This window comes from Megascapheus bottae, chromosome 5 (assembly GCF_031878675.1).
Source record: "Megascapheus bottae isolate mThoBot1 chromosome 5, mThoBot2.hap1, whole genome shotgun sequence".
NCBI classification, from domain to species: Eukaryota; Metazoa; Chordata; class Mammalia; order Rodentia; family Geomyidae; genus Megascapheus; species Megascapheus bottae.
Genome location: NC_143513.1, coordinates 81,944,469 through 81,959,509, shown reverse-complemented (window position 1 = coordinate 81,959,509; position 15,041 = coordinate 81,944,469). Strand labels below are relative to the sequence as shown.

The 15,041-nt window shown below is 55.2% G+C and overlaps 1 protein-coding gene across 3 annotated transcripts; it reads right to left on the bottom strand.

Annotated features, from left to right (window-relative positions):
- Window positions 1-600: 600 nt before the first annotated feature.
- On the bottom strand, window positions 601-14,300 carry Abcb8 (ATP binding cassette subfamily B member 8). Of its 3 annotated transcripts, none has more exons than XM_090333534.1 (16): window positions 14,092-14,300; window positions 10,090-10,414; window positions 9,623-9,778; window positions 9,455-9,549; window positions 9,213-9,318; window positions 8,182-8,343; window positions 8,009-8,094; window positions 7,800-7,897; window positions 7,396-7,501; window positions 3,864-3,897; window positions 3,528-3,664; window positions 3,282-3,376; window positions 2,978-3,111; window positions 2,579-2,726; window positions 1,365-1,615; window positions 601-914 (listed from the first exon to the last, which is right to left on the bottom strand). In XM_090333534.1, the coding sequence occupies exons 1-16, from the start codon at window positions 14,184-14,186 to the stop codon at window positions 786-788; spliced, it is 2,157 nt and encodes a 718-aa protein (XP_090189660.1). In that variant the 5' UTR covers window positions 14,187-14,300; the 3' UTR covers window positions 601-785. The 3 variants fall into 3 exon arrangements, with proteins under 3 accessions (XP_090189660.1, XP_090189661.1, XP_090189662.1); XM_090333535.1 differs by lacking the exon at window positions 14,092-14,300 and adding an exon at window positions 13,735-14,066; XM_090333536.1 differs by lacking the exon at window positions 10,090-10,414.
- Window positions 14,301-15,041: the final 741 nt, after the last annotated feature.

Below are 15,041 nucleotides of genomic sequence, written 5' to 3'. Positions count from 1 at the left end.
TGAGGAATGGAACCCAGGGCTTCATGCATGCTATGCAAGCACTCTACCACTAAGCCACATTCCTAGCCTCTCCCTGAGACTCTCATATCCACTTAACCACCAAGAAAGAAACCAGAAGTGGAGCTGTGGCGCAAGTGTTAGAGTGCCAGCTTTGACTGCAAATGCTAAGGGACACTCCTAGGCCCTGAGTTCAAAACCCAATATCCCCCCTCTCTCTCTCTGACACTCTCTCTCTCTCTCTCTCTCTCTCTCTCTCTCTCTCTCTCTCTCTCTCTCTCTCTCTCTCTCTCTTCTCTCTCTCTCTCTCCAGGCTGTGGGAATGGAAGAAGAGGGAGGGGAGGCTGTCTGGAAGATAGGCCCAACAGGCAGTGGGGGACACGAGGGCAAGGGAGTCAGTCCCTTATCTAGGGAAGAAAGGCCCTGGCAAGAGGTAAGATACTAGGTTTGAATTCCCAGGTCCCCTCTATATTGTGAATTTTAAGAATTCCTTGGAGCTGGGACCTGAACAACTTCAGGCAGTCAGACAGAGCAGGGATGAAGAGGAAGGTGCAGGCAAGAGTTCGGGGGTGTCTTGCTCAAGAACAGACCAATGACCAGCACTCTGGTGGGAAGGAGGTGGCAGGCAGCAGGGTGGGGAGGGCCCACCTCCCGGCCCAGTTGCTGGGTCGTGTTTTATTGTGCGCAGAGGAGCAGCAGTGGTGGCTACACCCCAGTATACCGGCCAGCTCCCTCCATGGAGCCCTAGCCCATGTTTAGCTGTAAAACTGGACCTCAGAGGGTGACTCTCAGGATTTGTGCTCGCCGTTCCTGGGACCTTCTGGTTTCTTCTGACGCGCAGCCGTGTCCAGGGCCTGTCTGCGGATGAGCTCTGCATAGAGTCCGCCTTTCTCCAGGAGCTCCTCGTGGGTGCCAGCCTGCAGGACCACAGCAAGTCCTTCCTCAACTACCAAGCCCGGGGCCACCTGTGCCAGCGCCACGTCTGGGGACCCTGGGAGCCCCAGGTGAAAGGTACTGGCTGAGGCACAGCACTGTTAGCCAGAGCCATTTCCATGTGGAGAAGTGCAGTCCTTCCCCGGGTAAGGGAGTGGGCAGGCCCCTCAGACATTGCCTTTCATCCTGGGAGCACTGGTGCAGCTGCATCGTCTTAGGGAGGAGAGGATAAGCCTGATCTGGAGAGCCTTGGGCTCATGTGAGGGCTGGAATTTCTGGGTCTGTTGAGATGCTGTTTCTAGACATGGTTCCCAGGGCCTGGGGCCTGGCCAGGGGCTTGCACAGCCCAGCGGCCACCTCCTGATCCACTGTCCATGGCCCCACCCATGCCACACCACCCCACCCCACTTCCAGCTCCCTGGGTCCACACTGACCTCCCAAACCTGGCCCTTGGCCATGACGACGATGTGATGCGCTGCCTGGACAGTGCTGAGCCGGTGGGCGATGACCAGCACAGTGCGGCCCGCACTGGCCCTGTCCAGGGCCTCCTGTACCACCCGCTCCGACTCTGCGTCCAGGGCACTGGTGGCTTCGTCCAGGATCAGCACTGTGGGCTGCTTGATGAGGGCACGTGCGATGGCCAGGCGCTGCTTCTGGCCACCAGAAAGGGTTGCCCCTCGCTCACCTGGGAAGGGAAGGGCAGGGCATCAGCGGCTCCCCACTGGAGGGCGGTGAGGAGAGGGTCGGGGTCCCTCCCCGCTTCTATCCAGTCCCTCTGAGTCCCTGCCAGTCTCCGAGGCCAGGGGAACACCTGGCAAGTCTCTTCTTATCCCTGTAACTGACATGCGCACGCGTGTGTGTGCACACACACCAAGCCAAATGCAGATGGCACTGGCACACGGTGGAGTGAACCCCAGCAGGGCCTGACCTGGTGCCCGTGCTGCAGTGAGGCTGTCTTCTGGCACCCACTCATGGGCTGTGACGTGTAGAAACTTCAGGCAAGGCAGGATTTGAAGCCCACAGAGGATAGCAAAAGTGGTAAGTTGCTTGGGAGCCAAAAAGACCTTGGCGGGGGGATGGCGGTGGTGGTGGTGTAAGAAGATAGTGGCGGGATCAAGCTGGGAGGGGGGGGCAGCCCTGGTGGTGCGGGAGCACACTCGGGGGTCAGAGGTACAAAGCAAGCTCTGGCCATGAGCACCGCTGAGCTCCCTGTGAGAAGCATGCGGAGCTATTCTGGCACGAGCACAGCTGTGCTAGTCACACGGGAACACAAGGGACGGCCAGGGTGGGTCGCAACCACCGTCCACAGCTGTTCTCTTGAGGGGCGCTGGAACTTTCTGCTATGGAGACAAGATGCTAGGCGGTAAATCTGCCCTCCAGTGTGGAGAGGATGAAGACATAGGCTGGAAGCTTCAATAAACACACTAGTGGTTGCTGTACACCCCACATTTCAAGTCCACTCACGGCTCTCCTGAGAGTCAGGAGACCCGAACAAGCCATCAACCATCATATCAAGAGTGTAAGAAAGGGGCAGATAGCCTGAGAACTGCAAGAGCAAGGAATGATGACACGGCTCCTCTATCCTTCGGCTGGGGAGGCAGCAGGCTTGTGCCCGGCAGACCGGAGCGGAGGGCCAGCCCTGACTTACCCACAATCGTGTTGTAGCCCTCTGGGAAGCTGCTGATGAACTCATGGGCGTTGGCTTCTCGCGCAGCCGCGTACACCTCCTCGTCTGACGCGTCAACCTTCCCAAAGCGGATGTTCTCCATGATGGTCGTGCCAAACAGGACTGGCTCCTGGGTGAGGAGGGGAGAGGCAGGAGAAGCAAGATGGAGTCCACGGAGACCATTCTGCCTCCCCCTCGGAGCATGTCAGGACTGCCTCAGGTAGAGGCTACTTTGACAGATTCCTTAGGAGATCTTAGGAACAGTCAGAAGTTCAAAGTCTGCTCAAGCAGGGTGGCCAGGCAAGCAGAGGAGCCTTTTCCCGAAAGGAGGGGTAAGGTGGGAAGGCCCGGGCCTGGCCACACCAGCCCCTGACTGGTCACCTGGCTGATGAAGCCGACAACCTGGCCCCGGAGCCAGGAGGGGTCGAGGGTGCGCAGGTCGTGCCCGTCCAGCATCACCACCCCGGCTGTGGGGTCGTAGAAGCGTTCCAGCAGGGAGGCCACTGTGGTCTTTCCTGGAAAGAAGGCAGAGCTGTGGAGGCTGTCTCCGGAGAGGGGCCCTCATGTCCAGGGAGGCGCGGAGGCTCAGAGATGGGGTTCTTTACTCCCAGCCAGGCCCCTTGGTTCCCAAAGAATAGCGTGGTGAGGCGGTTCTGGGGTGAGACAGGGCCCGGGCTTCTCTCACCTCCTCCAGACTGGCCCACTAGGGCCACCATCTTGCCAGGGGGCAGTGTCAGAGTGAAGTCGGTGAGCACCTCGAAGCCAGGTCGGCCGGGGTAACTGGAAACAGCCAAGAACCCCAGTGAGCTCTGGCCCCCAGCCCCCTGCTCCGTCCTCGGAATTCCCCAGCCATTCCCAAGGGGCTTACTGTCCGGGGCACCCCACCAGATCTCCCGCCGGACCTGGCTCCACTCTGTCCACTCCTGCTAACCTGAAGCTGACGTTCTGAAAAGTGACTGCACCTCGCAGCTGCGTGCTGGGGATGCAGGAACCCCCTGTCAGGGGGATGCAGGGGCTCAGGGCCATGTATTCAAAAACGCGCGTGCCTGCGCTGAGTCCACGTACCACCTGCAGAGGGAATCCAGGGTTTGGGTGAGGTGGGAGTTGGGGTGTCCAGGAAAGCAGACTGCTGGGTGCCAGCCAGGAGATGCAGCATGCCAGGGCCTCAGGACTCCCTGCTCTCCCTAGACCTACCCTCAGACAACCCTAGATGGGTAGTGCCTGCCCAGACCAGGTGTCCCATCTTGTGACTCCCACCCCCACTCACCTGTCCAAACAGGACAGAGAGGCTGGCCATGGACCTGTAAGGAGAAAGGATTGGAAAACATGGTGATAAGAGCCAGAGAGAGGGGGAGACCAGGAGCTCCAGTGGTGCAACTGGTTAGTGTGTGGTACTCAAAAAGAGGGGAGGCAAGTACATGGGGACAAAGGCGGACCCTCTACTGGAGCTCTGGGACCCAGGGACACATCAGTGAGCATCAGCACCCTCCTGGATTGCAGATGGCAACTGCTTGCCAGCCTACTCCAGACCTGGAGGGGGTCCAGCAGGCAATGGTGTGCAAATGGCCTGGGCCTCAGGCGGCGTCTACACACTGTCCTGGTCTATAGTGTCCAGAATGAAGCCAGGGCACAGCACCCCCAGTCCTCGAGGAGGGACCTGGCCGACCCCAGGACCTCCTGCCTCAGCTGACACACGCCAGGTGCTGTGGCCCACAATGAAAGGTCAGGTCTAAAGCTAGATTCCTGGGAAAGCAATGACTTCCACCCAAATTAAGGCAGAGGAAAAGAAAGTCCATTCAGCCAGGTACTGGTGGCTCATCTTAGCTATCCAAGCTATGGGGTCTAAGGATCATGGCTCGAAGCTAGCCATGAGAAAAGTCCACGAGACTCATTAACCAGCCAAAGGCTGAAAGTGGAACTGTAGCTTACAGGGTAGAACTCCAGCCTGAAGCACCGAGGCCCTGAGCACAAGCCATAGGACTGGCATAAAAACAGAAAATCTCCTATGAGGAAAGGCCAGGGGAGCATAACAGGGACCTCGGGGGATACCCCAGAAGAAAGTTTCCTGACAGAATTTGTACTTCGGGCCTTGTTGTGCAGGTGTGTGTGTGCAGAAGATGGGCATGTGTGTTTATCTGTCTAGACTGTGGGTCACCGCCTTTGTCCTGGCAGGGTTGAGTTGAGGCTGATCAGCTGCTGTGAGCGGGGCAGCAGGGGGTGAGTCAATGGCCTCTTAGTCATGGGTCTCCAATGGCCTGACGACCCGTGACAGCCTGAGCAGCACGGTGTGTGCGGGGCACTGTGGAAAGACTGACTCCTCAGCACTGTGGGCAGCAGACTCATTTCTCCCAGTGCCACAATTGGGGGTGGGAGGCGCCCTTAAGCCCACAAGGAAGTGGTTCTGGCAGGCTCAGGGCAGTCAGCCCTTGCCACAGGGAGGAGTGAGGCCAGGGAGCTCTCTGAGCACGGGGAGGGGACCAGCTTGAGAGGTATGGAAGCCATTAGGGCCTGGCAAGTGAGCTGGCTGCAACTGAAATCCAAAACGCACATGACTCATTGGTGAACAACGACCTTGCTCTGAGACACCACAGGCTGCCTTCCTACCCAGGTGGGGCAGGCCCTGAATTGTGATGAGGTGGCATGACCCCAACTGCAGCCTGGCCAGTTCTGTCCTCTCTCTGCCCTGTCTGTCCTTCTCTCTGGATGCTAGCACGGACACAGGAGCCTCAGGGAGTCCAGCAGGAACCAGGAGAAAACACTGTACGTCTTTAACACAGACCCTATTTCTCTCGGTGGCTGATGCCAGCCCCCGGGGCAAGGACGCCCCGGAAAAAGCATGCTGGCTCCCTGGGCCGTCCTGCTGCTGTAAAGTGATTGTGCTCAAGGCTGAGGCAGTGAGGAGTCAGAAGTGGGAGCAGGGGCATCATGGGCACTGCAGGCAGCAGAGAGGATACTCCAGGCATTGCCTCTCTACATCTGGGCATCTGGGTGCCAGACCTAAAATGGGTAGACTGCTTTGAGGAACAGCATCTGGGCCAAGAAGGGTTTAGTGTTTGGGGTAAGAACAGCTTGTCCAACCCCTTCTTCTTTGGCTAGCCTCACTTGATAGTGGACCAGGATTGGGCTTGGTGCTGAGTGCTTGGATAAGAAGCGGACACCAGTGTTGACCACTCACGCCTGTGGGCCTACACAGGCCCACAGGAGGCTGAGAGCTGAGAGGGAATCAAACGTTTGAATCCAGCTTCAGCAGAGAAGTCCACGAGACTTATTTCCCACCCGCAAAATCCAAAAGTGGAGGTGTGGCTTCAGTAGTAAAGGGCCAGCTTTGAGAAAAAAGCTAAGGCCTGGAGATCAAGCCCCAGTCCCAGCACCAAGAACAAAAACAAATACAAAAAACCCTCCAAAAAACAACAACACCAGGAAGAAATGGATGTACAATGACGGCAAGGTAAGACCTGAGCAGGGACAGGCACCACTAATCAGGAATGTCATCTGTGAGGAAGGTCGGGGCAAGGGAAGGGCCACGGGGGCTGGGGTATCTATTTTCCTGACATGATTAGCAGGAACAGGTCTTTACTCTTTAATTATTTATCCTAACATATATTTACACACATTTTATACTTGCTATGTGTGGGGAAACCCAAAGTGGAAAACAGCGGCAGGAGCTACTCGCCCTGCGCTGGGAGCGGTGAGGGATGGGGAAGCCTGTGGGGAGGTGGCTGATGGGAAATGGCCTGCCCACAGCCAGTTGCTCTGGACTAAGGTCAAGCGACAAGCTTCAGGGTGACATCCCAGGGGCAGAGGGCCCACTGCTCACCCCAGGGAATGGCCAACAAGATGACAGGAGGGGGAGAGGCATACCCTTAAAACATCCTGTTAATGGCTAGGTGGCTCACGTCTATAACCCTAGCTACTCAGGAGGCTGAGATCTGAGAATCACTGTTCAAAGCCAGCGCAGGCCTGAAAGTCTTGAAAGTCCTTAAGACTCTTATCTCAAATTAACCACTAGAAAACTGGAAGTGGCACTGTGGCTCAAGGGGTAGAGTGGTAGCTTTGACCTGAGGAGCTCAGGGACAGTGCCTAGGCTGAGTTCAAGCCCCATGACTTAAAAAAAAAAAAAAAAAAAAAAAAAGAATTGAGTTTTAAAGCCTACCAGGGCAGGAAAGTGTGAGACTCTCATCTCTAATTAATTACCAGAAAGTTAGAAACAGCACTGGCTCAAAATGGTAAAGCACTAGCCTTGAGCAGAAAAGCTCAGGGACAGTGCCCAGGTCCTGAGTTCAATCCCCATGGCAAAAAAAAGGGGGGGGGGCTGGGAGTTTGGCTTAGTGGTAGAGTGCTCGCTTAGCATGCACCAAGACCTGGGTTTGATTCCTCAGTGACACATACACAGAAAAAGCTGGAAGTAGTGCTATAGCTCAAGCCTTGAGAAAAACCAAGGACAGTGCTCAGGCCCTGAGTTCAAGGCCCACGACTGGCCAAAACAAAACAAAAAGCCACATAAGAACATAAGGCCCTGAGGTAACACTTTAGCATTGGCACGTGTGCTCTCTCAGGCAAAGGCGTGCGCGCACGCACGCGCGCACACACACACACACACACACACACACACACAGCTTGACACAGATACTTGTTAGTTGCCTGGAAAGTCAGTAATACCAACCACATTTCTAAGTGGGGACTCAATAGATTAGCTTGCTCTCAAGGCAAGCTGAGGCTCTCTAGCCCGGCAGGGTCAGGATCAGTCAATGGGTATGCCAGAGCACGCCAACAGCCTGGCTGGAAAGGACCCCACTCACCTCTGCACTGTCTGGGAGGCCACCAGGAAGGACATGAGGTCTCCCCCGCTCAGCTGCTGTCCAGCTACAAGGGAGCCCCCAATGAACAGGGTGCCCAGAACCATGCCTGCGAGGAGGGGATGGGAAGGAAGAGAGGCCAAGCAGTGAGCTTGGCCCATTAGTCCCGAATCCAAGCCCTGTTCTGCCAGGAGCTAGCTGGAGGCTGGAGGTGAGACTGAGTGAGGTCTCCTCCCAAACCTTTCTGGGGTATGGGTCGTGCTAGCTACTCTCCTGTTACCCGCAGGCGTTAGCAGCCAGGGCATCTGGTCAACACCGAGTGGTATTCTCACCTATCTTTGCTCCTCCTCAGCCCGTGAGCCACGCCTGCCCCCAGAGGTGCAGGGAGAGAGGTCTCGTGCACTCACAGTTGAACGCAATGTTGGAAAGTCCTTGGAACACAGCGATGCCCCTGCCCAGCTTCTCTGCTTTACAGCAGCAATCCTCCAGCTCAGCTCCATAGCGTCTGGGGACAAAGGCCAGGTCAGGCACTCAGGAAGCCGACGAGCTGGGGCGCAGGGCAGGGGTGGGTGTTGGGGGAGGACAGTGCTCCGTGCTCCACCCTTCTGGAACTCACTCCTCTTCTCGTTGTTCCATGGCAAATGCCCGCACAGTCCGAACGTTGCCCAGGGCCTCATCTGCTACACCTGTTGCCTTGGCGACCTGCATGGAGGCCAGGAAACAGGGAGTGATGGACAGCAGGCCAGAGAGGTCAGGGGGCAGGCAGGGGGAGGGCTGGGAGCTCCGTACCTGCTCCTGACACTGGCGGGACAGTTTGCGGAGACTTGAGCCCATCAGAGTGCCGACCCCCATGAGGACAGGCGTGGTGACGGCCAGCAGCAGCGTGAGGCGTGGGGACAGCATGGACAGGGACACCAGGCAGCCAGCCACCTGGGTGCAGCTGCGAAGCCCCTGGGTGGGGGGAGGAGGCAGGAGGTTTCTGAGCTCAGTCACTGTGGACATGGTCCATTACCAAGGTAGTCTGGCCACAGATTTGCCTAAACGAGGCTCAGGCTAAGAGCTGTCACTAGTCATCCAACAGAATCCTTGTCTGAGCAGGAGGCCTTATGAGCCGAAACATCCATGGACCTCACGCTCTTTCCTCTAAACACATCCCAGTTTGCTTCTTTCTGTTCTAGAAACCACAGGAAGAAAACCTATGGAGATACCACTGCTGGCTACTGGGGGCCGTGTCTAGCCTAGCCCGGTGGTCATGGTGAAGGTGGGGGAAGCCAAAGGAGGTTATCACTACGTAGTAACGAGCCATTATGCCAGCTCAGTGCTAGCAGTGGTTAGAGCTCTGGGGGCAGCTGGGTGTACTGGCTCACACCCGTAATCCTAGCTACTCGGAGGGCTGCGATTTGAGGGTCACGGTTCAAAGACAGTCTGGGCACTAAAGAACATAAGACTCATCTCCAAATAACCACTAGAAAATGGGAAGTGGGGCTGTGGCTTAGGGGTAGGCGATAGCCTGGAGCAGAAGAGCTTAGGGAGAGCACTCAGGCCCAGAGTTCAGGCCTCAGGACCGTCCCCCCCCCAAAAAAGAACTCTGGGGGCAGCGCAGGCCAGATGAGCGTGCTCCTGATAGGACAGACTCTTATCTGAGCCCTTGGGGAAAGCTCTCTAGAGAAAGTCAGATATCAGAACTGGAGAAGCAACCCGTTCTGGTTCCTCCATGCATGTCGTGTGTCCTCGTGTTCCGTCTCTGCTTTGGACCCGGCACCAGGCTGGTCTGGGGCATGCGCACGGGGGCTGTGTTTACGAGGGGCCTGGCTACTGACCTGGGAGATGACAAGCTTGAAGGATGACTTAAACTCCTGAACATCGGTGGTCAAACGGCTCACCAGCTGCCCTGTCTTTTTGGCATCAAAGAAAGCAATGTCTTGTCTGGTGATGAGAGACAGGGCAGCAGTTGTGTGGGGGGAGAGACATTACTTCAGGACGGGCCCCGCTCCCAGAGCCTCCCCTGGACCCCCTGAGGGGGCCCCGGTCACCCCAGCCCATGCTTCGCTGCTGGCAGTACCGGAGTAGGTTGCTGAACAAGGCCTTCCGCATGTCCACAGCCATGCGCTCTCCGATGTGAGACAGCAGGACCAGGTACCCGAAGGTCAGCAGACCCTGTGAGAGGCAGGCGGGTTCAGGGGTATTCCAGGAAGGCTCCTCCGTGCCCAGGCCCCCTACCCTGCTGTACCTGGATGCCATAGAGGAGGAGCAGGTGGGCGCTGACATGGCGGGACTCAGATGAGAAACTCCCCATGTGCTCCCTCGTGTACTTGGCCACGACCTCTACCAGCTGGCCCAGGAGCAGGGGGATCTGCACATTCACCAGTGCCGCGCCCAACGCCAGCTGAAACAGGGCAGGGTAGAGGGGACAGATGCTCCGAGGGTGGGAGTGGCCGATCTCCCTCCTCCCCAGGTGAGTTTTGTTTCTGTCTACCCTGTGGCTGCTTGCGGGGACACTGCAGTGCTTCTCTGAGAGCTAAGGCCCAGGCTTCTGGCCCGCCTGCTCCCTGCACCCCACAAACCCAGACCCGTGCACAGATCCTGTTTAGCATGCTGCATCCCAGTGCCCCAGCAAGCAGCAAGGTGTCCCTGAGCAGTTCAGATCCCTTGCTGGGTCTTCCTGTTCCTAGTATGGAGGAACGAGAGAGGCCTCACCACAATGGCTGCCCCCAGGAGCAGCAGGTGGGGTCGCAGGAAGTGCCAGAAGAGCTTCCAGTTAAATTGAGACTCCGCCACACAGGGTGTACAGCTGGCAGGTGGGGCCTCTTCTGCGTTACACAGTGCCACAAGGCAGAGGTGGGGACCCTTACACAGCACCGCAGAGCCCACCAGGGCACCCCCAACCCAGCACCATGTCGAAGGGCTCCGGCTGGGAGCTGGGGTGGCTCGAGGGAGGTGGGCCCGGAGTTGGGCCCGGAGCTGTGACTGAAGCTGGGCTATGGCTCTGATGAGGGATGAGCTGAGGTGGCCATCTGGGGACCTGCAAGGAGAAAAGGACAAACATGGTTGAATCCCAAGTTGTCCCTCAACTGATCAACAACGCCCCTGAGTCCTGCCAGAGCATCTTGGTATAGTGTTTTCCTCCTCTCCCACACTCTCTTCTCCACTGCTCTCCTTGCTGGGGTTGTTTACTTTTGTTCTTTTTCTTTTTTGAAACAATGTCTTGAAATGTTTTCCCATATAGCCTGGGCTCAAGCCATGCTCTTGCCTTGGCCTCCTAAGAAGTCAGGGCTGTGGAGTATGGAGGCTGCTGTTTGCTCCCACACCTAACTCTCAAGGCAATATTCTTAAGCAACTTCAAGTTCTGTTAACAAAAGCACACACGCAAAGTAGCTATGGAATTCGATTCTGTCCAAATATAATCTTCACAATGTTCTCTTCTCCCTCTCTGCAGAATCTCCTACCTAGCACCTGCAAGCACCAGCCAGAAGCCCCTATTTAACCTCCCAGGTCTGGTCAGGACTGGTTTCCAGGTCCTGTTTTTCACAATCCTGGCTCATCAGGGCTGGAGGGCAGGTGAAATGCTAGCCAGCCAGTCTGGGACATTCTTCTGATAGACAGGGACACAGAAGTCCTAGGTGCCTAGGGTCCCAGGTAAGCGGAGAGGTGAGTGCCTGCTTGATGCCTCTGACACTTGTTCACAGTGACAAACAAGGCAGACAGTCAGGTGCTGAGCTATCGCCTTCGACTCTCACCTCCCCAGGAGATGCCCCGATTCTCGCTTGATAATACAAAATGCATGCGAAATGGAAATCTGATATAACTTTTCCTCGGGCAGCAGAAATGGAACGAGAGGAGCGCTCTAATGTCTGGAGCGCTCCAGGAGCCAGATGGTTCTACTCTGCCTGGTTCCACTTTGCCAAACACAATGTGCCCAAGGCTCTACGTAAAAGTCTGGGTCAGCAGGTGTCTAAGGTCTCTGGCTTACTCTACCTTATCACCCAACCTCCACTCCTGGCCTAGACGGTGGTGTACAAGAATGCATGGAGGGACAGAGCCACATGTTCTCTTTCCACCAGCGGATGCAGAAAACAGAAAAACAACTACAAAGGTCTTCAGATGCATGTCTATAATCCTAGCTACTAAGGAGGCTGAGATCTGAGGATCTCAGGTCAAAGCCAGTCCAGGTAGGAAAGTCTGAGATTCTTATCTCCAATTGAACAATAAAAAAGCTGAAATTGGAGGTGTGCCTCAAGTGATAGAGCACTAGCTCTCGGTGAAAACCGGAGACAGCACTCAGGCCCTGAGTTCAAGCTCCTGTACGTGTGAACACACACACACACACACACACACACACACACACACACACACACACTTCCAAAGGACTTGTCACTTTGGTTAGGCCAAGCCCTTTGGTACCTTTAGGGGCCATATTTATAGAATGGTACAAAATAGTAATGTAAATTCAACTGTTCAAGACATTTGTCATGCTACTGTGTGCAGATACAGAGCGTATGGAGACCAAGACAAAATAAGTACTACAAAGGTGGCCTCAAGGTCGGGCACAGGAAAGTGTAGCCACACTGAGCGCCAAGAGCAGATGCTTTCATCAGAAGCACAGATGAGGCCTGCACAAACACAAGCTGGCCAGGTACAGGTGGAGGAGAAAATACAGGAAAACTCAAGGCAGAGGGAAAGCCTAAGGGGTGTCTGCAGTAAGAGAAGCTGAGAAGAAGTTTCATCAGTGTGGCAGAGGACTGATACACAGAAGAGAGGAGTGGTAGGCTTGGTGTTTACAGGGCATCTTAGCTTCAGATGGCAGTGAGGAACACTGCAAACCCACTGGTGGTTTTTTAGGGGATGGTGGGACATAATCAAATTTGCATTTTTCAGATCAGAGCAGAGGGGAAGCGGGACAGAGGAAGATAAAACTGGCTAGAAAGAGTCTAGTTAGAAGTAAAAGTTATCTGGCTAACGAGGAGATGATGGGATCCTCAAAGATCCAAGAGGATAGTGATATGGAAAAGCTAATGGAAAAGACAAAAAGAATACAGAAGTCACATGGGATGGTACATATTTGTAGTACTAACACTTGGGAGGCTAAGGCAGGAGGATTGTAAGTTTCAGGCTTGTCTGAGCTGCACAGAGAGATCCTTTCTCAAACAAAACAAAACAAAAATACTAATGACATGCAAAATTAAAAACAATATGGTGAGGTTTTTTTCCCCTTCACTATCACCTTCCTCCATTTCAGGGAAGCCTATACTTCTTGCCATATGGATGGACATGAAACTTCCTAGATACCATTCTTCCATTTCTGTCTTGTTTATCCATGTTCTAATTTCTATCCTAAGTTTTAATCAAAAAAATGTATTCTCCTTCCTTCCTTTCCTTTTCTTATTTACTCCATTAGATGATTCCTGAAGAGCAGGAAGCAAAATTTTATACTCCAGTATTTAGAAGAGTCTTGACCATAATAGATGTGCATGCCTTCATTAGAGATATGGAATAGTCTGATCTGAAAACTGTAATGTCTCAAAAACATTTGTATTTACTGTGAACAACATTTTACACTGCAAACCACTCAAAATGAAAACGTTTCACAGAATACATTCCATAATTTTTAAACATTATTTTTCTATTGAATTTACTTTTAAATAGTCCTGACCTACTAAATATGAATACATATATATTTGAATATTGGATTTATTTCCCTGATTCTCTCTCTCTGGTTTAAATAATATCAACATTCTTCTTAAGACAGTTCTCAAACCGTTTAATAATTTATTGTGGCCATTTTCCAGGTTCTCTCTCTCATCTTCTCCAAACTAAGCCTCTAAGAAGGGGTTGCCAAGAACCGGTGGGAGACTTCCCAGCACCCGCATTTCCAGCTCTTTCTCTCCCTCCATCAAGGATGCCGTCTAAAGCCACCCTTGGCAGTCATCACCCACCCTTGGCAGTCTTCCTGTCCCTTCTCACCAAGATTTAGCTTCACATTTCAGATTTACTTTCCAGATCCTTGCTTGTTTCCCACCCTGCCCTCTCTCTGGACCAAAGTACCTATGGAGTTTTTTTTTTTTTTTTTTGCCAGTCCTGGGCTGAGCACTGTCCTTGGACTTTTCTCAAGGCTGGAGCTCTACCACTTGAGCCACAGCACCACTTCCAGCTTTTTGCTATGTATGTGGTACGGAGGAATCGAACCCGGGTCTTCCTGCATGCTAGGCAAGCACTCTACCACTGGGCCACACCGATGGAGTTCTTAGGAACTACTTTAATCCGGAAGGAGCCTGAACGGACTCCCTCCCAGCCGGCAGGCTCCAGCTCCGAAGGCTCGTGTGGACTCCTGCAAGCACTACGCACATTCAATGTCTCCCAAGCAGGGTGTGTTCACATCTCCAGATCAGCTCCGAGGGCCGATGAAGGCCGAGAATGGCGCCCCCCGGCGGACAGTGCGAGCGGGGCGCGGCCTCTGACCTCCAGGCGGCTGAGCTCAGCGGTGACTCACGTAATATGCAAATAGGAGGAGTCTCGGGCTGGCTCCGGCACCGCCCATAAATAATTGAGGCCAGCTGGCCGGGGAGTGACATTCCATCCCGACCGACCTGGCCTACAGCTCCCAGCAGGCCTTGCGCAAGCCCGGAACTCCATTTCCCAGAGGGACCCTCGCTCCACCGGGCTGGTCAATGGCCCGTGCTCCGAGTAGCTATCACTTTTTACCTGACGGCCGAAAACGTCTGGAAGCGGAGGGAGAGTGGCGATCTGCCCGGGACAGGGCCGCTCCGTATCGCAACCCGAAATAGATGCACCAACATGTTGTGGCAGGAAGACAGGAACAGCCGGCAACGACAATTTCACCCTCATCCCACCTAAGGCTCCGTGCTGGCTAGGTCCTCCATCCCGACAACCCCCTCGCGCCTTGGTGCTGATTGGTGGGAAGACACGTCAATCTCCTGGGCCTCCCTCCTGAGCTGTGATTGGAGAGAATCTGCTCCTCTTCCCGCCCCGACGCGAGGCGGGGCTGGGCAGGAAGTGGTCGGGTGACGTTCGGCGGGGTTGCGCGGCTCGTCCTCCCGCTCGGCTGGGGCGCCGTGACGCGTCCGCTGTGGACCTCGGGCTGTTTTCCTGATACTCCTGCGTTCTTCCGGGGGTGCCGAGGAGCTGTCCCTGAGGGACGGACGTGCCGGAGTCGGCCGGGGAGCCGGGCGCTCACACCTGCCGCCCTCGCTCCTCAGGAGAGATCTTAGGATGGCGGTTCGAAGCCAGCCTAAACAGGAAAGTCCGTGAGACGCTTAGCTCGAGTGAACCTTAAACGTCTGGAAGTGGAGCTGTGGTTCAAGTGACGGAGCCCCAGCCTTGAGTAAACGTGTTCAGGGACCACGCCTGGCCCCGAGTTCAGACCCAGTGCTGGCTCGCTCGTGCGCACACGAGCACATGCACAACGCCAGGCCCCGAGTTCAGGCCCAGGGCTGGCTCGCGCGTGTGCACAAGAGCACACATACGACGCCAGGCCCCGAGTTCAGACCCCAGGGCTGGCTCGCGCGTGCGCACAAGAGCACACACACGACGCCAGGCCCCGAGTTCAGGCCCAGGGCTGGCTCGCGCGTGCGCACAAGAGCACACACACTACGCCAGGCCCCGAGTTCAGACCCCAGGGCTGGCTCGCGCGT